At 41.2% G+C, this 21,202-nt stretch overlaps 1 protein-coding gene across 1 annotated transcript in view; it reads right to left on the reverse strand.

The window, feature by feature from the left end:
• Positions 1–21,202, reverse strand: part of DNER (delta/notch like EGF repeat containing) — a 242,977-nt gene that overhangs the window by 25,229 nt on the left and 196,546 nt on the right. The window contains exon 9 of the mRNA XM_036320749.1: positions 8,187–8,309. Within this exon, the coding sequence (XP_036176642.1) occupies positions 8,187–8,309 (123 nt within the window). The remainder of the gene's footprint in view (positions 1–8,186; positions 8,310–21,202) is intronic.

The following is a 21,202-nucleotide window of genomic DNA, read 5'->3' on the forward strand; positions in this document are numbered from 1 at the left end:
TGTTGGGCATCCTACGTCCTCTGACAAGAACGCCCTCCTTCATCTTTTTTTCCCACGCTTGTCATCACCTGCCACATCCTCACTGTCTAAGGCCAGCTCAAACCCCCTTTGTCCGGAAAGCTGAGCCTGACTCTCCCAAGACAGAGCTCCATTCTTCCACCATCATGCATTGAGAGTGTGCTAAGTTCACGCCGTTACAGAGTTTATTGTGTTAAACCATGGCTTATCTGTTCTTCTGTCTTATCCCGCCCTTTCCCGCCCCCGCCCCCCAAATCTCTGAGGTCCTTTAAAGCAGGGGCCATATCTTAATGCATGGAAGAAATTAAGGGTATACCACCAGAACCCTGTCCTTTCAGGAGGGGCGACGGGCCATGTACTTTGGCTGACACACAGGTAGGATTGCCAGAGGAGTGAGAAGCGATTCCAAATCCGCCTCAAAAACACCCTATTTTGTCAGGAAAAACCAGGTCCACACTTCAAACCGAGTCTGTGGAATGACACATGCATCAGCCATTGGCAAGGGATGCAGCACGCACTATTACAAAACTTATGTTTAGTCTCAAGTAAAAATAAACTGTAATCCAGTCAAAACTAATAAAAATTCATACTTTTCATATTAAGGAATAGAGAGGCAATGTTTCTGAAAAGATCTCTACTCCAACAGGGTTCTTCATAGAAGTTAATTTTAGAATTAAAATGAACAAAAATTCAGAGAGTCGTGCACCAATTATAAATCTTTGTTGTCATCATTAGTCATGATTAAGATTTTGAAAACAAAAATCGTTATTTTTATCTCCAGGAACAAAAGCAGGCCAGGTAAAGAGAATTAGATTGAAGTGTTCTTGGAACTTATTATTCTCTTTAAACCATTATTTTATGTTAAAACTTATTTCCTCCATGAAAACTTTTCTATTATTTCTACCCTCACAGAACTCAACTTTTTCCAAATTATTTCAGAAATTACAATTGACTTCTCAGCCTTAACCTCATTATTCCATGTGTGTTTCAGCCTCAGTTTGCTCTTCTGATTAAATAAGAGCCTGAAACAGGAAAAAATCTTGACATCTATTTCTGCATCTATCTCACTACATGAGAGGAGTTAGGTAGACAAAACATCCAGAAATTCTGGTTCCTGGTTACACAGAGGAAGTACTTTTAGCCAACAACAAAAATTCTCATCTTTTCAATTATAAATTCTGTGGACTTTAAAAATACACAACAATATGGTAATCACCAGAGGGAAGGGGAGTCAGGGAAGTAGGAGAGGATAAAAGGGGATAAATAGTGATGGAAAGAGACTTGACTTGTGGTGGTAAACACACAAAACAATATACAGATGATGTATTGTAGAATTGTATACCTGAAACCTGTATAATTTTATTTACCAATGTCACCCCAATCAATTCAATAATCCCATATAATAAAAGCCTAATATGCAAATCAACCAAATGGCGGAAAGACTGGTGGAACGACCGGTCACTATGACACGCACTGACCACCAAGGGGCAGATGCTCAATGCAGGGGCTGCCCCTAGCCCACAGGCCCCAAGCCAGCCAAGGTGGGTGCAGGGGTGGGGGATGAAGGGGGTTCTCCACCCTCCTGATTGCTCTGCCCATCATCCTGCAGAGGGAGGCAACCGGCAGTGGTGGTGGGGTGATGGGGGGGCAGGGCAGACCAGTGAGCCGGCGGCATCGCCCCCTGTTGCCTCCCACAGAGGGAGGTGACCAGCAGCAGTGGCAGGGGGCAGGGGGTGGGGCTGGCGAGCAGGGGACAGGGCTGGCGAGCAGATGGCGCCAGGCTAGCCAAGGCAGGTGCCAGCGGGAGCACCGCCCCCAATCACCCGCTGGTAGCCCCACAAGTATGAACAGAAAATTGTAGGTGTACTCAATTATAACTATAAAATGTGGATATTAGAAAAGGATGAAACAATACAGATGACTATTCCTCTTGTATTCTGTTATAAAGTAATGAGGTATTTTGAAATTTCTTTTTTTCTAAATTTTTTATTGTTGTTATATTATTTTCACAATTAAAAAACACAGGGTTTTTTTTCTTTCTAACTTTTGTCACCAAAAATTCCAAATGAGTATATTGTTGATCATTTAGTTTGTTTTGCTAGAAATAAAAATAAACAAATGGAGCGGTCACTTGACTTTTTGAGAATATGAAATTAGGAGTCCCTCATGAACTAGTTGTGAAATGGTTTTCCAGGAAGTGTCAGCATTCTGGTATCTCCGAAAGGAGGTTACTCTGAGTCCCTCTGTGCAGTTTGTTTCTAAAAATTTCATGATCCACAGTGGAAATTTACTGGGAAAATGTTCGAGATGGTTTCCCCTAATTAGTATGTCAAGCAGCAATTTCAATTCAAGTCAAGATAGCTACTTAGCATTTGCTTTGTGCAAGCCACCATATCGAACGCTGCCGAGAATTAAAAAACAACAACAAACAAACGAAACAAAAAAACCTATGTAGGCACTGCCTTTCACTAAATTCTGATTTGGTGTAAAGGAGAAGAAAGTCTGCAGCCAGAAAGAATCGCCTACAAAGCTGGCCGTAACTGTCATAACAGATACAGAGAAAATGAAGGGAGAGTCCACGCAGGGAATCTGCTCGGGGATCAACATTTCAGACAGTGGATACAGTCAAAGAATTGAATGAGAGCAAAGAGAAGGAACGAGAAAGGGGTCCAGCAGAGAACCCTGGGGACCAACTGCATTTGTGGTGTCTCGAGGACGAGGACGAGGACTCAGTGGGGGCTGGGAGTGCAAAGTCCAGGGGGCAGGACTGCAGCTGTGGAAGCTGAAGCAGGGACCCAAGCGACCAATGGAGCAAAGGGGCAGGAACACAGTCGGAGTTAGAGGCAGAAAAGGCTTCATGGATTCACTGAAAAGACTCCGGTTAAGTCACCACTAAACCCATGTTAGAAGGATGGTATGGACAAGCTCCAACTGGGGAGGGTTAAAAAAAAAAGATAAAACTTAAGGAAATATCGAGGTGCTTCTATACCGACTCTAAGGAAATTTCATTGAAAAGAGAGACAAAGGGGGGATTACTATATTTAGAGTCAAGTTGTGATTTTTAAATCCATATGAAATTTATTTAGAAGTGTGAGAACATTTATTTTTTTCTGTTTAGCAGCCCAATTTTTCTAGCACCATTTTTTTTAAAATGTCCATTCATAGCAAGTCCTCTTCAAGAGTCACACATTTTTATATGTCTATTATTATCGACAAGGGTTTCTGGACCATTCCTCAATTTGGGTCAGCTGTCCAATCTTTCACCTGTAACATGGGAATCTATAATAATAAAAGGGTAATATACTAATTAGACCAGATGTCCTTCTGGACAAGGCCAGAGGGAAGCCCAGGTCCCGGGTGCCGACTGGCGGCCTGAGGGAAGCAGTCCAGGTCCCGGGTGCCAGGGGGAAGCCAGTGCCAGCAGTCAGGGGAAGGAAGACCTACTCTTGCACAAATTTAGTGCATCGGGCCTCTAGTGTAATAATAATTGGAGCATTTAAATGGGTTTTAACATCTGGCAGAAGTTCCACTCATTGATTTCCTTTTGCAAAATGTTCTTAGCTATAGTTGCCTTACTTCCTATTAATGCCATTCTTTTTAGACAGTTATCATATTCATTTAATTTTTAAGAGTAAAACTCATCACTTAAAAATGCATATGGAAAATAAGAAGTTAAAGTCCCAACCCACCCCACCAACACACCACCTATGCAAGTTCTAACTAGTTAGGAACTGAAGCCCACCCATCTGATAGTTTCCTAAGTTTATACATACATCTTACATGTAAGTATATATCAGGTGAAATGCTTCCAAAAAGGGAGAGAATGTACATTCTTCAAGGCGAGAAAGGCACAGGATCTTGTGACCTCTGTCCTACCCTCACTCATTCTTCCTCTGAATTGGAGAGCCTGATTTAGCCCTTTCTGCTTCTCATTTAAACCCTTGTACACCACCCCCACCACCTCCCTATCACTCTTACTTTAGATGTCCTATTTATTGCTATTTTTCTAGGGTTTACCTTCCTGTTTCCAGCAGTCTTATTTAAACCTGAACCTAAATGTCTCTATAAATGCACCAAAGTTAAATAATCAATTTACCTGCCCACTGGGATGACATCTTTAACACACGTGTATGTCTTCCAATATTTCCTACCCCCATTCCCTTTAACACATAGATTTGGTTAAAATTACATGAAACTTTAGTGTGGTCACTTCAATTTTTCCTTAATAAGAGGTATGGTAGACACACTTTAGAGTAATCCCTAATGAGTCATGCCTTTGTGTACTCCCTTCCTCTTGAGCATGAGCTTCTAGCCAAAAGCATATTGCAAAAGTTAAGAAATTTTGAAGATGCAGTTAAGGTCCTAATCAATTGACTTTAAGTTAATCATAGGTGGGCCTGGCCTAATCAGGTGAGACATTAAGAGGGTGTGGGCCTCTCCTAAAGTTAGATACATGAAGCAGCAGAGACTCTCTCTCATAACTGCTGACTTTCAGGAAGCAAGCAGTCATCAATTTGACAGCCACAAGGATATGAATTTGGCCAACAATGCAAGGGGACATGAAAGTTGATCCTTCTTTATTCAAGCCTCAGATGCCAACGCAGCCCAGTCAACCTGTGAGACCCTGAGCAGGGAGTCCATTAAGCCAGGCTTAGATGAACAAAACTGCTAAATAATAAAAGGGTGCTGTTTCAAACCATGACCTTGTACTAACTCATTATGCAGCAATACTAATCAGTATAAAGGTAAACCTATTTTTTCAAAAGACTTTTCTTCACCATTGAATTATCATTCACAATCACATCAATATCATCTCTTTAAGTTTTTCTCTGCATTTAAAGCAGTCTTCTCAACTCTATTCCTCTTGTTCTCTACCTTCCTCCATCTGGCTATCTTTGTTCTGATTTAGTTATTGAGAATACTTTTAAAATAATTTTCTTAGAGAGGGTGTTATATTTTCTGTATCCTGAAGTGTACAAAATGTCTTTCTTTTGCCCTCAAATATCAATGACCTTTTAACTACCAGTCCTTTCCATTGAAAAGTCTGAAACACTTTTTCACTATTATTTAGTTTCACTACAGAGAAGATCAAAGATGGTTTGATTCTCTTTCTTTTGTATGTAACCTGTATTCTCTGTGAATACTCTTATAAAAACAATCCTCTTTATCCTTGGATTTAAAAATTCCATCAGGAAATCTCAAATTGTGCATCTTCTCCTCCATTAGTCCTCTGGCACTGAGGAAGCCCATACTATGTGAAAACATCAACGTTCTTCTGCTCATAGACTTCTCCTTCTAGTAATGGGTCCAATCTGGTTTCATATCCTTGTTTCCTTCCTCCTTCTTCTGGAGCGTCCATCACTCAGACAGAAGCAGAGCTCTTGAATCTTTTCTCCACATTTCCTATCTTTCAACTCATGGTTTCTATTTCCTCTTGCTTTTACTTCTATCATGAATTAGTTCCTCCTTTTGCTTTCCCAGATCTAAATTTAATGTTGAGTAGCATACATCAGTCTTTTCACTTCCTCTCTTGAGTGTTTAGTGTTGTTTTATTCCAATTTTGTTTATTTTGTTTATTATTTCCTAGATTTTTCCCCTCTTTGGGTTGCTGGTCCAGGCTCCCTGTACTGGCCAGACTGGAAGTTGGCAATGCCAGACAGAGACAGATGACACGGGGGATTCTCCTCCAGTCCTGGACAGGCCAGCCAACAGGGTCCTAAGGGTTGGGGTGGAGGCTTCCCTGTTTGGGTTCTCCAGGTGTGAACAGGAGACCATTCCCTCCTAGCCACACAAAAAAGAAAGGGCCAGTTCAGCCCCACTGTGCAATCCTCCTTGAGAACAGCCAGTATCTACTCAGCCAGAGCCTTCTGCCTCATAGAGTAACGTGTGGCACATTCACAGCATGTATGGCCTCTTCACAGGCTGAGGGGTCCTTTGGGCTCAGCTGGTCATTGAATCCTCCATTCTCCTCAGAACCCTGTCCCCTAACCCTGCTGTATGCAAAGGCGCCCGGCACCTGCATCCTTTTCTTAAGAACCCAAACCTTCAGATGTGTTTGATATCCCCTTCAGGGTCATCCACCTCCTTGAAGCATCCCTAGCAGAGTCGGTAATTGAGAGAAGAGGTCACAGAAAGGTAGAAGAGAAAGGATTTAGAACATACATGGAAGGCTAATCTTGAGCAGGATGAGGAGCCATGATCATCTAACGTGGAAGAGAATAAGGTTTTAGTGGCTGTGACTGCAGAGAAGTTTGCAGGGCAGGGGCTCTCAGTGGGTGGTGCATGGGCCAGCACAGCAACATCACCTGAGAACTTACCAGAAACTCAAATTCTTGGGCCCCACCCTGGGTACACCACATCAGAAACTCTAGGGGTGAGGCACAGCAATCTATTTTAACAAGCCCACCAGCAGACTCAGATGTAAACCTAAGTTTGAGAACCACTACCATAGAATGTGGAAAATTAGATACATTTAAAAATGTTTACAAATGATAACCTTTCTTTTATGCCATGAAGATGGAAGTAGGTGATTTACTGTGGGTGAGTGATTTACTACAGAGCTTGGTGTAAATGGAAGAAGTTGGGAATACCCATTGAGAACAATGAAAGGAGGAGGTGAACAAGTCACAGTCTATAAATCTATAGAGACACTGGTCAGACACTGTGCAATTGTATTTTTTGCTTCTTAGTCACAATGACATGACCAATACCTCAAAGATGGGAATGTTAGGGGCATATTCAGAATATACCCTAGTAATGACTTTGTCATCTATAATGATTAAATTTGCTTCACAAAATTTTATCATACACTCTATCATAAACTAAAGAATTTTGGAATTTTAAATTTTTGAAGTACATCCACCACTACCTATTTGGTCATTAAAGAATCTCAGGATATCTGTAAACATCCCTGTCCTTACTTTATCGGCAGTAATTTTAAGGGATTTATCCAGGTTCATACGGAAGTCAGTGGCACGATTGGGATGAGCCCCTTAGGTCTCCGGATTCATTGCTCATTTATTCCTCTTCCCAGCACTCATATTTCCCAATGCTCTGACAAACCTAGAACTCAGAAGCCATGTGGATAACCCAGCACATCAGCCCTGTGGAAGTCCGTGGAGTCTAGCTCTAAATGGGCATCTCAGGCCAAGAAGCATCAGATCTGCCAAACACAGTGCATAGACTTGGCCCAGCTTCAGCCCTTCTATCCAGGGGTTGGATCAAGTTCATCGCTGTGGCCCATCCACAGAGAAGCAACAGGGGCTGCCACGCAAGGTTGCCAGGCAGATGGATGGTATCAATCAAGTGGAGGGAGCAAGAGGTTACGTGAAATGGTTATAAATAGAGCCCACAAAAGCATTACAAAAATCTAAACCCACCCCTGAAGTTGTGGCTTAGAGAAATGTGGGCAGCCGCTGATAAACAGACTTTCCTGGCACAGTGCCGTCTGAGGGTGTCTGGGCTCCAATGAAACCACACCATCCACCAACTGTGACCCGGGGCCCCTGGGGAAGGCAGATGCAAGGGCTTCAGGGACCATGCTGGCCAGGCTCATGAGGGATACCATTATCTACCACCTCACAGGGTGAGTGAGGATTTATGAGTTAATGCACAGAAGGACTTAGAATAGAGTCTACACATTAAAAACACTCGGATGGTGTCAAATGCTTTTCCAGAGTGACTTTGACAGGCATACACTCAAATGAACTAACATTTCCCTCCCAACTGAATCATTTCATAAGAATTCACTTATATGCCAATACGTGAGATCCCACCTGTCTCCTCCACCCAAAAGCACAGTACCCTAACTCTGCCCAGCAAGCACTGAGCTAGCTGCTCCCCTCTCCCACCGTTTCCACAGCTGGGTCCTCAGATCTATGCCTGATGGCCCACTTACTAGCATTCTTTATCCTTGGCTTTTCGCATATTCAACAAAGAGGTGAGGATGTAGAAGCAAAGAACAGGAGAGAGATTTTTCAGTTTATTAACAGAAAACCTGAGACTTGCCAATTGGTCTCCTTGGCCCCATAAATCATCCTACCACCACCACTACTTGATTTTTATTTGAAACAATTTGTGCTCCCATGAGAGGTTTATCCATTTAAGTTGAGAAATCTGTGAGGTCATGTACAGCTATTCTGGCACAAGAAGGCCCAAGGGCCACTCACCTTTGTATTCGGCCAGGCACACGCACTCATAGCCATTTACGAGGTCCCTGCAGGTGGCCGCGTTCAGGCACGGGGCAGAGAGGCACTCATTGTACTCTTCCTCACAGTAGAGACCATGGTAACCTGAGGGACAGAGAGAAAGGACTGCTGTCAAATGTGTCCCATTTCCACCCACTCCGGACCAGCCTGCCAGGGAGGCACCTGAGGATTCACGGGAAAGTGAGGCACAGACAGAGGGGATGTAGGAGCGGGTCTCTTGGGGTATAACTGAAATGAAGATTTCTGGGAAGGCTATGAAGAATCTGTTCTCAGCAACCTCCTTCATGATCCCCAGATTAAAAGAGGTTATCGCTGACGCTCCAGATACATACATCAGAACTCACAAGCAGTGGGAAGCGTGTTTTTCTTTTGAAAGTGTATCCTGCTGAGCTCTGATTGTTGCATGTTTGATCATGAGGAATTGCTTTGTTTGATGAATGAGTGAATTCAAACCAGAGGACAAAATTCCCCTAATAGTCTTTTCACAGAGACATAGTCTTGACTCTGCTCGTTTCTCTTGAGAGGAGAATATTCGTCTGTAAGTGAAATTATTATTTTCAGCCCAGCCGGCGTGGCTCAGTGGTTGAGCATCGACCCATGAACCAGGAGGGCATGGTTGGATTCCTGGTCAGGGCACATGACCTGGGTTGTGAACTCGATCCCAGTAGGGGGGCATGCAGGAGGCAGTTGACTGATGATTCTCTCTTATCATTGATGTTTCTCTCTCTTTCTCTCCCTCTCCCTTACTCTCTAAAATAAAAATAAAAAAGAACCTGATCTCTTGACTGCAACTCTATATTCTTTAAAAAAAATAAAAGAAAAGAAGTTATCCATTTATCCGCCAGATGGTCTCCTTATTACATCGTGTTCAGGGGCACTGATGGTTGCTGAATATATGTGTTGTGGCCACAGGGCACTGATAGCAGCAGGACTTCCATCTCCTCTCAAGGATGTAGACCACATTTTTCCTCCAATCAATTCAAAAAATATATCTATCTAAAGAGAATTATATTAAAATAGAAAAGGATCAATGTATTTGCTTTGCATTTCAAGTCAGGAAACAAACTCAGCTAAGCAGGCTTAACTGAAATTCCAGAGGAAATGTGGGCTATCTTTTTTGTTGTTGTTTATTTAAAGTTATGATTATCCACATTCTAATATTTTTAATTGTGCTCAAATTTTTAATTCTTAAAAATATAATCTTCACAATGAAAAAAAAGAGACCTGACAATTTCTTAATCAAAGATGGTTCCTACTCTCCTAGTTTCAAAACAGGTGTTTATTCCAAAGGACAAGAAGACAACATTCTTTGAGATTCACTCATGAGTGTTATCCTGTTTTTTACTTTCAAAAACATGTGTTACTGCCAATTTGCAATGAAACTGGATCATTTTTGTCTGGCCCTGTCCAAACAATGAGAAACATGTGAGTGCTCTCAAAAATCACCCTGCCTGTGTCGGTTCTGAGTCCAGATAAGCAGAAAAAATAAACCCTTGCTCAAGTGGGAACTAGAACCTCTAGCTTATTTTCAGCTTTCCAACTCCTAGCCAACCTTCAAACTCAGAAAGTCCCCTTAGGCCCTGCTGAAGTGTTGAACTGTTTTGCTTCTTGTGCCCATCGCAGTAGATTAAGCTCATATTGGCATTGTTAACTGAGCATTTTTCAAGCACTGACCATTTCAGTTGCTTTTTGAACTGCTTTCCAAACTTAGGTGGTGATAAAGACTCCTTTGAGGAGACCTTGACCTACTTAAGACAAATAGACCATGGTTCTCAATTCTTCTACCTCACCCTTTTTGTAGTTTTAGGGAAATATTTTGCATGCCTCTTTTTTTTTCAAAGGTTGGATTTGTTGTTGTTGTTGTTAACCCTCACCTGAGGATATTTTCCCATTAATTTTTAGACAGTGGAAGGGAGGGGGAAGAGACCAAGAGCGAGAAACACCTATGTGAGGGAGACAGACACATTTATTGGTTGCCTCCGGCATGCACCCCAATCATGCCTGGGGATTGAGCCTTCAACCGAGGTACATGCGCTTGGCCAGAATTGAACCTGGAACCCTTCAGTCCATGGGCTGACACTCTATCCACTGAGCAAAACTGGCTGGGGGCCATTACTCTTCATCAGACTGTTTTCTTCATCTAGATCAGAGTTACTCAATTAATAGCAATTTTGTCCCCCAGAATACTTTGGCAGTTTTTGGATATATTTTTGATTGCCACAAGTAGGAGGGCCATTATAAGTGTGTGTGTGTGTGTGTGTGTGTGTGTGTGTGTGTGTGTGTGTAATCATGTGTTGGTGAGGATGTGGAGAAACTGGAACCCTGTGCACTGTTGGTGAGAATGTAAAATAGTGCAGCTGCTTTGGAAAACAGTATGTAGAGTCCTCAAAATATTAAAAATAGAACTACCATATAATCTACAATCCCACTTCTGGGTACTTATCCAAAAGACTTGAAAACAGTCTCAAAGATATATTTGCATTCCCGTGTTCACTGCATTGTCATTCACAATAGCCAAGAGGCAGAAACAACCTAAATATCCATCAACAGGCATGTAAATAGAGAGAAAGGGTATGTTCATACAATGGACTATCATTCAGTCTTTGAAAAGAAGGAAATCCTGCCATGCTATAACATGGATGAACCTTGAGGCCATATGCTAAGTGAAATAAGCCAGTCACAGAAGGACAAATACTTCATGATTCTAAAGTAACTGAACTCATAAAAGCAGAGAAAAATGGTGATTGCCAAGGGCTGGGGAAAGGGAAATTGGGAGTGGATGCTCAATGGGTATAGAGTTTAATTTATGCAAAATGAAAATGTCCTAGAGCTATGTTGTACAACAACGTGCATACAGTTAACAATACTGTACTGTAAATTTAAAATATGTCCACATGAACTCACGCACAGGGTAGAGTTCATGTTATAGGATTTTATTATGTGTGTTTTCTGGCTTCTCCGTGTGAAGAAATAATCACAAGCAGCATCTTTTCCATTGTATATGCTCCCCTAGAAGATGTTTTAAAAATCAACTGGGAAGGAGCACATATAACCCTATATGCATTTTGGCCTCTGAATTGAGGTGCTATTTACAGAGACAAAAATCAAAAGAAAATTTCATGAAATCATCTATAAGCATTTTTTGTTTTCATAAAACAGTATCACTATCTTTTCCTACTAGCAACATGCTAAGCAAATGAGGAAGTTATTTTACAGAGATAATTAAGCTGGTGATGTTTTTATTCCTTGGAGGGGGGAAAAAGATAAAGATTTCATATGCTAAAACTGTTTCTTCAGAGACAGTAACATTTAAATGTCTTTATGGAAATGTCAAGGCACCCTTTAAACTTTGTGCCAAAGGACCTAAATTGGACTGTTTGAATGAAAAAGGCCATCCTTCCAAAAGAGAAGGATTCTGAAAAAAAAGGAGGCTGCCGCCCCTGCTGGTAATTAATTTGGAAACACAAATTAGCTCAGGGTAATAGGCCCAGGGTCTAGAAAAATTAATCTAGCCCAAAGAACTTTTTAAAAATAAAATAAAAGATCAGAACATGGAATCAGAGTGGCTCTTCCCAGGGCACTGACTTTCATCACCACCACTCTGCTTTGTGCATGACTTCTCCTGAATATTCAGCTCCAATCACTTCCTTTCAATTGACAAAACATAGCAAGTGACAGGAGGTGGGAGTGAGACAGAGCGGTCCAGATGGCTGCCATGCTTAGGTTGAGTGAGTGAATGATGCTACCATTAACCACAAATAGATATGTCCAAAGAAATAACAGGTGTTCGAGTAAGTTGACCAGTTGGACATGCTTAACTTGGGGCCCACTTATGGAGGTCTAGGTGCAGTTGGAAACAAATGGACTCCAATAGCATGGAAGCAGCACTTTGAGAGTTTAGTTGCCTAGAAGTGGTGAAGTTTTCCTAAAAAAAAACAAAAAAAAAAAAACAAAAAAACAAAAAAAAACAAACAAAAAAAAAAAAACCATGGAGAGGAAAGAAGAAGGTCAGAGCTACATGGATGGGCAGGTAAAGAACAAGAAGCCAGATCAGGAGAACTGGGCAGGGATGGAGCCAAGGAGAGGAGGAAGACCAAGGAGGGCAATGCCATGGAAGCCAGCAGAGGAAAGGAAACCAAGGAGGCCTAGTTAACAGTGTCAAAGGTTCCAGAGAGTGAAAATAACAACTAGATGACAAGGCTGAGAGGCCACTGGGACCTTTAAAACTATGGCTCTCAATGGGGGCTGTGCTGCCCTTTTGAAGGTACTTTAGAGATTGGGGGGCTGGTTATTATAGTAATTGAAGGGTTCTACTGGAATTTAGTTGGTTTGGGCCAGAGATATTAAACATTACGTATTGTCAAGATTCCCCTCCACAATAGAAAACGCTCTGGCATCCTCACAACTGTGGACAGTCCCATTGGACATCCACATAGGTGAAAACCTTGTGGACCACATTTCAGGTCAAAAACCCAACTGCTTCACATATACACCACGGTTTGTAAGATATACTGAGTTTTCCTAGAATAGAACCACTGGGTATATCAAGAGGAGATTGTACCAAAACGTGTTCACCATTAGGAAAAATCTCTTCATAAGAGCAACAGAGGAATTTAAGTCACCAAAAAAGCACACCTGTGTCAATCAGTAAACAAAATAAAACTCAGATCTTCAGATAATTTTCTGACAATAACATCCAAAGTAGCTTCTCCCACCAGTTACTCATCACCACACTCAATTAACTTCCTTCATAGCACTTATAACTGCCTGAAATCATATTTCTAGCTTAGTACTTTAATTGCTTATTATTTCTTTTCTTCAGCTAGAAAATAAGCTTAAAGGCAGAGGCCATAATTGTGGTGTTCACAGCTGTACCCACAGTATCCGGTACAGAAAAGACACTCAAATAATAGTCGCTCAGCACCCAAAACGTCATTGATTAAATCAACACACATTTAAGATGTGCCTGTGATGTGCCTGGAACGTCCAGGTACCATGGGTACAAAACTAAATGGCAGAGTCTTTACCTTCAAGGACTTCGAGCAAGTTAGCAGCATCTGCTTCTATCAGGCCTTTTGTGTGTGTTAACTTATTTAATCCCCATGACAAAATGATAGCCATGACTAACCCAATTTATACAAGAGGAATTAAGAGTCACAGTGGTAAAGAAATGTGCTCAAGGCCACACAGTTGATCCTGTGTGTTCTTCCTATTGTCCTAGGTCAGTGATGGCGAACCTATGACACGCGTGTCAGAGGTGACACGCGAACTCATTTTTTTGGTTGATTTTTCTTTGTTAAATGGCATTTAAATATATAAAATAAATATCAAAAATATAAGTCTTTGTTTTACTATGGTTGCAAATATCAAAACATTTCTATATGTGACACGGCACCAGAGTTAAGTTAGGGTTTTTCAAAATGCTGACACGCCGAGCTCAAAAGGTTCGCCATCACTGTCCTAGGTTGTCCCCCAGATGCATTACCTAGAGTATTAGTCTGGTAGGACCACCATGACCAAATAGTACAGACTGCTGCCTCCAGCTTTCAAGAGGCCCTTGATTTCTATTCTCTCAACACTGTCCCAAGACAACATCATTGAAACATTCATACCAATATAAGACAGGCTCTGCCCCACACTGGGTTGACTCCAGAGCTCTTCCTCCCCTCGTCCATCACATCCCACTCTGAAAAATCCAAACCCCATGACTCTGGCTCTAACCAGATGGCTTGCACACTCTGTGTAACAAATTGGGACAAGTCATCTTTGTATCACCCTAGGGGCCTCCCTGCACTTCCCACTGCCTCAGGAAAAGCAAGCTAGAAGGACCTTCCAAAAACACTGGTGTGTGTCCAGATCACGCTGCTCACTCCCCCAGCACAGACCTAATTCAAGGTGAGAGTGAATATGAAGCATATTCACTTGGGGAGTTTTGTTTGGTGGGAATTTTTTTGCTGTTTCACTTTAAGATCTGATGAGTGGAGAAAGGGGGAGCATTTTCTTAAAGGCTGTGTTGCAAATCCACAGATGGTTCCCTCATTTCAGGTTGAATGCATAAATGTGAGAACCCAAGACTCCCTACTTCAAGTCTAGGCCAGTTCCCAGGAACTCAAGTCTTCCAAACACCTCACCGATAGTAGTTAAAGTGGACAAAGAGAAAATAGTGCTATTATAATACTATGATTGTCTGTGAGCTTCCAAATTCTGGCTAAACTCACTGATCGCCACGGAGCCCTTCAGCACTGCAGTGTCCCAGGCAGCACATTTATTTTACTGAACAGAAAGTTTTGCTGCAGAGGAAACTGTGTGTGTGTGTGTGTGTGTGTGTGTGTGTGTGTGTGTGTGTGTCCATCGCATTCTCTCTCTTTGCTGGTGTGTTCACAATAGGAATCTTTTTAAGAACAGAGAAAAAATGTATCAGGAATGCCTGCTCAATTTAATCCTATGAAGCATACAGATGCTCTGCTCTAAATTGACCTGTGTACTGAGTGAGATCTTACAGACTTCTGTGGGATAACTACACTCTCCTGTTACACACACACACACACACACACATACACACAGACCACCTATGGACATGAGGGAGCTGTGCAAGTGAACACAGAGCATTAGTTGGTATGTGGGGGATGGTGACTGCTGATATTCCTTTTTTTTTGCTTCCTAATTTCTTATCCTTTCATTGTGAGGGACATTGTGGCCAGAAAGGAAATATATGTGAAATGACCCAAATCAGTCAATATTTCCATTGTTGTGGGTCTCATAAACATTAAGTTGAAAGGAGAGTAAAATAGAGGCAAAAATAAAGTTTTAGGCTCTCCAACTGAGCCATCTACAAATTTCATCTACCTCCCTGAACTGCTGAAAGGTTGGATAATGGAGAACTGACTCTAAGTCCTATCCCAAGTGTTCAGGCGATGGTTCTCTATCGCTGCAAAAACTGCTGCCTTCACTAGTCACAAGGGAAGGCTGGCAAACCCCTGGGTCTGCTGTTTTCCTGATCCATTGATTCTTTCTTTAATTCAGCAAATAGTTGTTAAACACCCACAATGTGCCAGGCACTGTACTTATCACTGGGGCTTTAAGGCTGTGCAAAAACAGACATAATGCCTCTACTGGGACCATTTAAAGGAGAAAGATGCCAAACAATCATCCAATTAATGTAAAATCCCGACTGGATTTGCCTCCAGAACAAGGTTGAGCCACAGGAAAAAAATCAATCTCCTCATACGATTTTTTAGCCGTGTCTTATAAATGTCCTTTTTTTCATGATTCTTTTGGCCACTAGAGGGTGGATTCTACCTATGATCTATACCGGCTAAAAGAAAGGGAAAGAAAAGGTTACTCAAGAGTTTGACACAAGATAGATGTATTTAAATATAAAGATTTGTTTTACAAAAGGGAACTATAGGGCATCGGGATGCAAATACGTAAAGAAGAAATGTCATTTGCTTTAATAATAAAACTTAACATTCATATATTTGTTTATGGCTTACAAACAAATTCACTTCTAAGCATATCACAGCTGCAGTTAAAATTTTCCATTATAACGAGGTCTATTTTTCTTACTAACTCTATAAAAATTACTTTTAAAAATGCAAATGCTTGCAACACCATAACAAAAGCACCCCGATTCAAGATTAAGTATAATGACAAGATAATATTTTACAAGTTGATTTTAAAGATTATAGTGGTATGTGTGTTTACTTATAAACAACAAGTAAGATGCTTTAATGAAATAATCCCATATACTCAATTGATTAACATGTTTATATATACATGGGAAACTGCCTTGGTTTATAGTCAAGGTAAGAAGGATGATGAGCATATTTGGAAAAGAAAACATAAGTTAAAGCCCTCACATTCTGGGTATTTTCAGTATAAAATGCATCAACATGGACACAGAGCCCACCACAGGCAACAGAAGAGTATTGGGGCAAAATCAAAGTTTAAGATTCTATTACAGCACTTTGGAGAGAGAGAAAAAAAGAGTTCTAAAATATTTCATTCCTTTAATTTATTTTACAAACTGTTGGTTAAACTTGATTTTAATTACCCCTTATCCAGTTATCACAATATGTTCTTTTGAGGTGTTTGCCCTCCAAAGGGCTTGTGTCTGTGTCCATCCCACTAGACCAATGGGTCTCACAGTGTGACCTGTGGACAGGTAGCAACAGCATCACCAGGGAACTTGTTAGAAATGCAAGTTCCCAGGCCCTACCCAAGACCTACTGAATCAAAAACTGTGGGCGGGGCCTAAAATTCTGAGATTTAATAACCCTCTACTTGATTATGATGCACACTTAAGTTTGAGTTATATATTAGCAAAGAATGCAACATCTCCCACAACTTCTGATGCAGGGAAATGGTAGCAGTTACCTATGGCAAGTGCTAGATATGGAACAGTAATGTTTGGGTTTTTGTTTTTATAAGAGAGAGAGGAAGAGGGCAGAGAGAGAGAGAGAGAGATTTGTTATTCCACTTATTTATGCATTCATTGGCTGATTCTTCTATGTGCCTTGACCAGGGATTGAAACTACATCCTTGGTGTATGGGGATGACACTCTAACCATCTGAGCTACCCAGGGCTGGCATGGGAATGTTTTTAATAGCCATGGCTTCCCCCAGCATATCAATAAACCAACAGTAAAGCAAGCAGTCAGAACATGTACCCATCACAGGCATAGAAACAAACCAACGGTGAAGCCCACAAAGGGCCTGCCAGCCAAAGACACATGGACTAAACGAAACTACACTCCTCTTGGGTGGGGTTTGATTAAGGGGAAAAAGAAATGCAAAGAAATCTCAAGATGACAGCAAATGCCAAATAGGAAAAGAAAGGCCAAAATGAGGAACTGTAAGTGTATGGAAGTGACATTTATAATCCTCCCTGTATGACTGCAAGTCATATATTCCTACTCAGAATGAGGAGAAATAAGCTTAAATTCAGATTGGTGAGCACAGTTTTCTTCACTTCCATGACCCAGCTTCCTTGACCCACAGGAAGAGCATTCAGTTGAAAGGAACACAATCAGAAAGTGGCAGACAGAACTCATAGAAACAGAATAGAATGGTGGTGACGCGAGGCTGCCAGTGGGGGGAATGCGGAAAGGTTGGTCAAAGAGTACAAACTTCCAGTTTTAATAGAGTAAGTTCTGGGGGTCTAATGTACAGAATGGTGATTATAACTAATAATATTGTATTACATACTAGAAGACTGCTAAGATTGTAATCTTAAGTGTTCTCACCACAGAAAACAAATGGTAACTAAGAAAATGTTAATTAATACTTTGGTGGTAATCATTTTGCAATATATAAAAGTATATCAAATCAACATATTATACACCTTAACAATGTTACATGTCAATTATAACTCAATAAAGCTGGAAAATTTTTAATTTTTGAAATAATAGACAATCTACAATAATAATTTTACAAACCAACAACTGAGAAATGTGATCTAACAAAGTTGTGCTGTTTTCTAGTGACAAAAGGCATCCTCATGGATACATAGTTTGGTACCAAAGGACTTGTGTGATGGAAGACAAAACATTGTGATTGGGTTTTTTCCAGAAAATTTTGGTGCATGGAATATGCAATGCAGACCATAGATCCCTCCCTCCCCTAGGGGAGGGAGGGTGGGTATTTTCACCCTCATATCACTGCAACATTCAAAGGCACAATGCAAAAGTGCAATCCTCTAACTCCCTATTAGTCACTGCCATTCTCAAGGAAATATGCTGAATCCTAAAGATTGTTAAACACCAAGCAAAGTTCTCATAGTCACTCAGGAACATTTTTAGAAGCACCTATCTCCCACTTGGCAACCATCCCTAAGGGCTGCAAACTCATAAGGGCTGAAGCTGACTCTTAGGACTTCAGCTAAAGCTAAAATTAACTACCGGAATTGCACCTTGAGGCAACTGCACAGCAAAGAAAATTTCAAAGTGCAAATAAATTGGAGTCAGAACTCAAGTATTCAAGTAAATCCCGGATTCTCATCCTATTGCTTCTACTGAATAAATATTAAAGATGTCTAAAAATAAGACATATATTCATTTAAGAGGTCATAATGCAGTAGAAGATCAAAAGTGTGTGTTTTGTTTGTTGATTTAAGATCCTAGTATAGCATTGCATTAATAATCTAAAGTGGAAAATAAAACTTCCTTGAAATAAGCAGGGATGAGGTTCAATCTACACAGAATTTTATGAAGTGAGAAAAGCTGTTGACTCACAGACATTCCTTATCACTTGAGTAGCAAGTACAGTGGGGCCTCACTTCTTTTCTCTCAAGCAATTGATGCCTACACACTTTTTGTATTTCAACTTTGCTTCTTCTCGATCTCTCATATTTGTATGTATGTATATGTGTGTGCGTTGTATATGCATATGCACGTGTGTGTATATATAAACTTATTTACATTCTTTACGTATTTAAGTTTTAAATTGTGGTAAACTGAAAAAAAATGGCCACAAATTCTTTGTAGCTCTTCCCTTCAAGAAATGGAGCCTATAGGCTTGCCCTGTGACTTGCTTATGACAATGAGATAGTAGCAAACATAAAAGAAGAAACATCTTTAAAAAGAGTATGTACTGGGCCCCAACCGGCGTGGCTCAGTGGTTGAGTGTCGAGCTATGAACCAGGAGGTCATGGTTCTATTCCGGTCAGGGCATATGCTTAGGTTGTAGGCTTGATCCCCAGTGTGGGGCCTGCAGGAGGCAGCAGATCAATGATTCTCTCTCATCATTGATGTTTCTATCTTTCTCCCTCTTCCTTCCTCTCTGAAATCAATAAAAAAATATTTTTTAAAAGTGTGTGTATTGGGTCTTGTCCTTTCTTGCTGCTTTTGGAACCCAGCTTCCATGTGAAGAAGTCCAGACTGGTCTGCTGGATGATGAGAGATGTGTGGCCCAGTTTCCCCATCACTCCAGCCAACTACCAGGCACACGAGTAAGACCATCCAGGATCAGCCAGTATCTAGCTGACTACAAAAGTGTAAGTGAATATGCCCAACACCACATGGAGGAGAGAAGAGATAGTCCAGTTAAGCCCTGACTAATTATCAACCATAGAATTATAAGCAATAAATGGTCATATCAAGCCACTAAGTTTTGAAGTGGTTTGTTATAGCAAGAACTAACTGATATATGAAGGTTTAATTACAAGAGACAATGCCTAACCTAAAGGAATAAAGCCAAAGACATAAACTTGCAGGCATCAGAGAACTAGAAGGAAAGGTATTCTTAGGGGGATGGTGAATAAAGGAGAGTCATCCCAAAATCATACAGCCAGGCACTATACATTCCTTGCTTTCAGTTGGCTTACCCAACCTAAAATAAACACTTTTACCAATGACTTGGGACCTTCACTCTGATCTATATCATTAGAAACCATCTGATAGAGTAAAAAAATGAAACATGACCCTGGTAATTATCAACATATAACTAAGACTTCAGTCTAAACAGCTAAGGATCTGCCTAGGCAAACCCTATAAAATAAAATGGCGTTTTAAGTGGAACAGTGTGACATTGTATAAGGAGGCCCTTCATTACACATAAAAGGACATGCTGTTCTACAAAATCAATAAGTGCTTTGAAGTGACAATGTCCTGGAACTAAAAAAGAGGTTGCCTATCAATCCACTCAGGCAAACCTAAGAGCTCTGAATCTTCATTAAAACTGAGGCAATTTTGTAAAACCACTCAGTATATGAAGCAACTTTCATCATGTACTTTCAAATTGAAAATTAATGGCTGTGATTTTAGAAATGGAAGTAATGCAGGGCACTGTCCCCAGGTTTTTATACAAATCTGAATCAAAGAGGACTCAAAGCACATTGAAGGCTAGGAGGTCAGAAAAAAGTAGAACATGCAAACAAATCTCATTATTGGTTGTCTAACTGGGACTCAGGGTGCATGTCACCCCCCCCCACCCCACCCCCTACCCCCCGCCTAGTCACAATACAGCTCAAATATCACCTGGAACAGCACATTGTCATAGGGTTTCCATCCCCAGGGTTCTAAGGCCCATTGACACTGAGCCAGTCCTATGCGAAGGTGTCATGTTGAAAGGGGAGGACATCAGAGTTATCTCAAGGAAGTGAACTAAAAAAAATTACAAAAGTTAAATATGAAGAGGAAAGAATATTTCAGGGATGTCACCAGTGCCAGGTAAAAAGAAACAGTACCAAAGGAGTCCATCAATACAATACAATAATCAACATGGGAGGCTTTCAGAGACGCAGGTGGTAATAAAATAATTTTTAAAAAAGGTCAAATTGCTACTAGGCATTAGGGACTCCAGAGTGGAAAGCATCCATCAAAAAAGACTGCCAACCTGGCCAATGTTTCTCAGTGGTTAGAGTATCTGCCCACACACTGAATGGTCACAGGTTCGATTCCCAGTCAAGATTCAAAGTCCATCGTCAGCCTGCGGACTGAAGGGTCCCAGGTTCGATTCCAGCCAAGGGCACATGCCTGGGTTGCGGGCTCGATCCCCAGTGGGGGGCGTGCAGAAGGCAGCCGATCAATGATTCTTTCTCATCATTGATGTTTCTATCTCTCTCTCCTTCTCCCTTCCTCTCTGAAACCAATAAAGAAATATATTTTTTCAAAGTCCACCTGGGTCCAGGGTGTGTGCAGCAGGCAACCAATCAATATGTCTCTCTCAGGTCAATGTCTCTCTCTCTCTTCCCTTCACCCCATTCCCTCCCTCTCTTCTATTCTCTCTAAAAATCAATGGGAAAAATATCAGGTGAGGATTAACAAAAAAAGACGGGAGAGGGAGAGGGAGGGGGAGGGGGAGGGGGAGGGGGAGAGGGGGAGGGGGAGGGGGAGAGAGGCTGCCTAAGCTGATTTGTCATGTGGCTGTGTCTGTATTTGAGTCATAGGAACAGAAGTTTCTTTAATTGGGTGCATACAGCAGACACCAAGTCAAATGAAATCATAAGTCTCAGTCACAGGTTGCCCTCAGCATCTATT

This window comes from Myotis myotis, unplaced genomic scaffold (genome assembly GCF_014108235.1).
Source record: "Myotis myotis isolate mMyoMyo1 unplaced genomic scaffold, mMyoMyo1.p scaffold_m19_p_8, whole genome shotgun sequence".
In the NCBI taxonomy this organism is placed as follows: domain Eukaryota; kingdom Metazoa; phylum Chordata; class Mammalia; order Chiroptera; family Vespertilionidae; genus Myotis; species Myotis myotis.